This window comes from Charadrius vociferus, unplaced genomic scaffold (assembly GCF_000708025.1).
Source record: "Charadrius vociferus isolate BGI_N301 unplaced genomic scaffold, ASM70802v2 scaffold3, whole genome shotgun sequence".
In the NCBI taxonomy this organism is placed as follows: Eukaryota; Metazoa; Chordata; class Aves; order Charadriiformes; family Charadriidae; genus Charadrius; species Charadrius vociferus.
Window position 1 is genome coordinate 1,479,607 of NW_009647748.1, and position 4,443 is coordinate 1,484,049.

The window sequence follows — 4,443 nt, forward strand, 5'->3', positions numbered from 1 at the left end:
GGTGGCGGGTCGGGGGATCAGTCGTCCCGGCCGTGGGGTGGTGTTGGTTTATGGGCTCGATAATTCCCTCCCCGGCCCGGGCGAGCTGTGGGAGTTGCGGGTGGCAGCAGCCCTCGGTCAGACTTTCACGTTTCTGCTCTCCACCAAAGGAGCTGGAACAGATGGCGAAGGAGCAAGATAAAGAGTCGGAGAAGCAAGCCTTACTGCGGGAAGTGGAAAACCATAAGAAACAAATGCTCAGGTGTGTCGGGCAGCCGGTGCTGTTTATGGGTCCCCTGTAACCAGAGAGAGTCTGACTTCTGTACAGCGTCTTTCGGATCCTGTTTTGCAAACATGGGTGCTGACATGATGCTGTTTTGCCCAAGACCAAGAGAGGATGAGGGATGGAAAGGATATGATTCCCTTCTGCTTTCCTCTCTCTTCTCCTGACTCCCAGACCACAGGGTGTCCCTTTGAGCAGTTGAGCATGTAAGTAGGTGGCTTGAGAGTCTGTCATTTGACAGCTGGCAGTTTTCTTCTTCCCTTGCTCCATAAACAGTACACTTAAGAGAAGAAATGACAGGACAGTGTATTGTGGTGTAATATAGTGACAGTCCGTGCGCATATCTGGGGTGTTTAGTTACAGTGGTGATTGCTTTGTGGAAATTGTTTTCAGTTGTAAGGTGTTACCATTGTGTAACAGCATCACACTCCTCTGATTTCAGCAATCAGGCAGCTTGGAGAAAGGCAAATCTGGCTTGCAAAATTGCTATCGACAACTCTGAGAAAGATCAACTGCTGCAGGGAAGAGACTCCTTAAGACAAAGGTATTAGACTGTCCTGCTGTACAGGGACATAGCTTTTCTTTTATGAGCGCATTTACCTTTTGTGGAGGTTTAAACTGTGAAGGATTGTGATAATTTCATGTTTTCTTGGCGTTGGCACGTCTAAGGGGATAAGTTAGCCTTCATGGTTTTTCTGACCCTCTTTTGCATAAATTCTAGTCAGGGTTATAAACAATTAACGGATCATTATGCAGGCTGTTTTCACATGCAAAACTGGATGTAAGCTTATATAATTTCTGTATTGAAAAGTTGGCATGTTTAGTATAATGAAGCAACAAATGGGATACCCAGGATAATAAAGTGGTAGTTTGTATCAGCTTCCATACCAGCTCATGAAATTATACAGTCATGGATGAATAAGGGGTGAAATACGGGCCCCCATGAGATTCTGAGCCACTAGCAGTTGTTTTGGCTCAAGACTTAAATATGTTGTGATTTTTTTTTTTTTTTGACTGTTATGTGAAGATAATCTGAATTTCTCATGCAGTAAAAACTAGTTGTGTCTTTCGTATATTGGCAGAAATGTTTGGAAATATTTTTTGTTTTTTTTTTTTTTTGACTGTTATGTGAAGATAATCTGAATTTCTCATGCAGTAAAAACTAGTTGTGTCTTTCGTATATTGGCAGAAATGTTTGGTGCCAAGCTCTCTTCTAAGCTCCCTGGCAGCAGCATTTTCCACACAGTACCCAAAGGCGTAATTTTATCCCTTCCTGCTTTACTTTTTCCCTTCCTTTTTCAGGAAGACTACAAAGGAAAGTCTGGCAGAGAGTGCAAGTAACATCACGGAGAGTCTGATGGGCATTAGCAGGATGATGTCCCAGCAAGTCCAGCAGAGTGAGGAGACCGTGCAGACCCTAGGTACAGGTGTTATTTGGGTGTTTGGGTGTGGATTGGATGATTGAAGCACCTTTCTCCACTTCTGTTAGGACGGGAAGAGGCAAACTGACATGGTGTGGAGCATAGTGGAAACCTGCTTGGCTGTAGGAGAATATACTATGATGATAATTAAAGGACTGTCCAGAAGAACTCCTCTAACAGTTGGGCATAAACAGAGAATAATAATGTACGTTGCGTGGAGCTGTTTGTTGGAGTTTCTGTTTCATGAGTGTGAAAAGGAGAAGGGGGTAGGATGAGGAGCTTTTGGGTTAGTTTCACATAAACGGAATTGTAAAAGCAATGTGAGTTCTCACAGTGCTAAGAGCATGTTTGGTGTTACTCTCTGCTACTGTCCTGGCATGCGCTTGGTAATAGCAGAGAAAAAAGTGTAGGTACAAGTCCATACACAGAGGAAACTCAGTATGGCTGGAAGACTGTTTTCACCCAGTCTCCAGCTGGGATGACTAAGAGACGAGGGGATCAAGTGACTTGAACCCAAGGTCACTCGCTCTGTCAGCAGTGCATCAGGGACTGTGAAACCAAGATTTCACCCAGTTCTTTGGCTTAGACTCCTAAGACAATAAATCAAGTGACCTGTCAGAACTGATGATGTATGAAGCATTTAGAAGTTGGCTCTGTGTTGCCTGGGCCTCTTACTGGCTGTGCTTTTGGGCAGAAGAGAGAACAGTTTAAAGATGAGGATAAATAATGCAACTTTTGCCCTCCTTGTTTTCTGCCCCTATCTGAGGATGGCAGCTGGGCACAGTTTGTTCATGCAGGAGAAGCATGTTTCTTCTCCCATTAAACAGACAGTTTGGCAGACACTTTTTCACCCTGTTTCTAAATGAACAGCGCTTGGAGTTCATCAAGGGAAAAGCTACCAGAGGTCATTTACAAAACCCAGCTGCAAATTCTGAATAAGTAGTTAGAATTCCCTTTTTCCTGAGCGAGTCTTTTTCTAGTATGCAGTGAATACATGGGGCTGTGAAGCAGGGAAGCTTGGGTGGATCATGCTGTGGGGCAGATCACTTTGATCAAAATGCCTCTAAGATGGGATGTAATGATTTGCAGAATATTACAGACATATTTCTAGTATGCTTGGTTTTGTGAACCAGGCATGCTCGGAGTTTGACCTTTCTTTAATCATTCAGTTCAGGATAAATATATACCAGCATTCACTGTTGTACAGGTTATGCATTCTGAATATAAGAAAAAGGGGACTCCTGCTTTCATTTAGTAATTTGAAAGGAGGAAGGCTGAGAAGTTTGGGGTGTTTGCTTGCTTGCTTGTTTGTTTTCTCACAGTGAAAGAGAATTTGAAAGGAACCCATGTTCCATCTTGCTGTGTTGGCATATTCTCAAATTCTGTCTTTAGCTGAGACCAATCAACACGCTTTTCCTCTAATTGATTTTCTCTTTTTTGTTAGAAAAAAAGAATTATGTTTGTCAAAAGTAACTATTAAAAACTGTTTAAATGGTTTGAGGTGGATCAATCAAGGATCTCTTACTGCTGCATTTTGCTTTTTCACTTTCTGCAACCCCATACTGAACCACAGGGATTTACTGCCCTGGCTTGGGGGACCAGTTTCAGTTGTGCAATTAAGGTATTCAAATATTGACCTGTCCTGCTGCTGCTAGAACTGATGCTGATAGTGATGGAGATTTCTCTGTCTTAAACTGGTGGTTCTAGCACTATTCTTACTTCACTCTGCTTCCAGCGAGCTCTCAGATAGCTCTGATTTTATTAATAAAAGATGTGAACCAGATTTGATCTGGTAACCTAAAAATTAAATATTCAGGAACAGGACATAGGGCCTTTAAGCCATCCAGTACTCTTAGTTTGCTTTGCAGTTTTCCTTCGCACATCAGGACTACTGAGTTGTGAAACCTTCTGCAAGAGCACAGTCTGCGTTTGTCATAGCCATAAGTCAGTCTGACCCAGAACAATCTCACAGGCGCTATCAGTATTGCCCAATATTGCGTGCTTATGTCTTTTGTCATGTATTTTTGAAGCACAACTAACTGCTTTCATTTTTCCCCTTAAATTTCAGCTAATTCTTCACGAACAATCCTGGAAGCAAACGAAGAATTTAAGTCCATGTCTGGGACAATTCAGCTGGGGCGAAAGCTAATAACAAAGTACAATCGGAGGGAACTGACGGACAAGCTGCTAATCTTCCTCGCCCTTGCCTTGTTCCTGGCCACGGTGCTCTATATTTTGAAAAAAAGACTCTTTCCATTTTTGTAAAATTCCAAAACTAAACTGAACTATTACAAAAAATCAGAAAGAGATGGCATAATAACGGTAGGGCTTTTAAATAAAATAATAAAGGGATATTGCAATAGCTGAAAGGGTGTTAGAGCAGGCATGACGTTTATACTGTCACCATGGAGCGTGCGCCTGCCTAAGAAGAGCTTAAATGAGCACGAATTGGGAAGAAGCAGGTGTGTGGAAAGAAGCAACACCAATTTGCCTGTAGATTTGGGGAACCAGACAAACACTTGAGGAACTAGGCACTCAAAGGTGCCAGTCTTAACTTCTAACCTCTCTTCAATTTGCCTTGAAATTCACTTTTTTCCTCGGCTTGGACTGGCCGCTGCTTTGACATCTGTGTGGAAGGTGCTGAGAGTAAGAGGAAGGATGGAAGAGAGAAATTCACATACATTCCGTTAATAAACTATTTATTGTATCCACGTAAACTGAGTTTTGTTTAAAAACAAAGATTAATGGATTGAAGGAGCC

General features: G+C 42.4%; 1 protein-coding gene across 1 annotated transcript; it reads left to right on the forward strand.

The window, feature by feature from the left end:
* The first annotated feature begins 153 nt into the window (after positions 1-153).
* BNIP1 (BCL2/adenovirus E1B 19kDa interacting protein 1) lies at positions 154-4,134 on the forward strand. Its single transcript, XM_009882070.1, has 4 exons — positions 154-241; positions 705-806; positions 1,565-1,683; positions 3,752-4,134. The coding sequence occupies exons 1-4, from the start codon at positions 162-164 to the stop codon at positions 3,946-3,948; spliced, it is 498 nt and encodes a 165-aa protein (XP_009880372.1). The 5' UTR covers positions 154-161; the 3' UTR covers positions 3,949-4,134.
* The last annotated feature ends 309 nt before the right edge of the window (positions 4,135-4,443 follow it).

Excerpts from the sequence above, each read along its gene's own strand:
- BNIP1 (XM_009882070.1), top strand. The coding sequence starts at position 162 with ATGGCGAAGGAGCAAGATAAAGAGTCGGAGAAGCAAGCCTTACTGCGG. Across the intron at positions 242-704 it reads CATAAGAAACAAATGCTCAG|CAATCAGGCAGCTTGGAGAA; the intron begins GTGTGTCGGGCA and ends CTCTGATTTCAG. Across the intron at positions 1,684-3,751 it reads GGAGACCGTGCAGACCCTAG|CTAATTCTTCACGAACAATC; the intron begins GTACAGGTGTTA and ends CTTAAATTTCAG.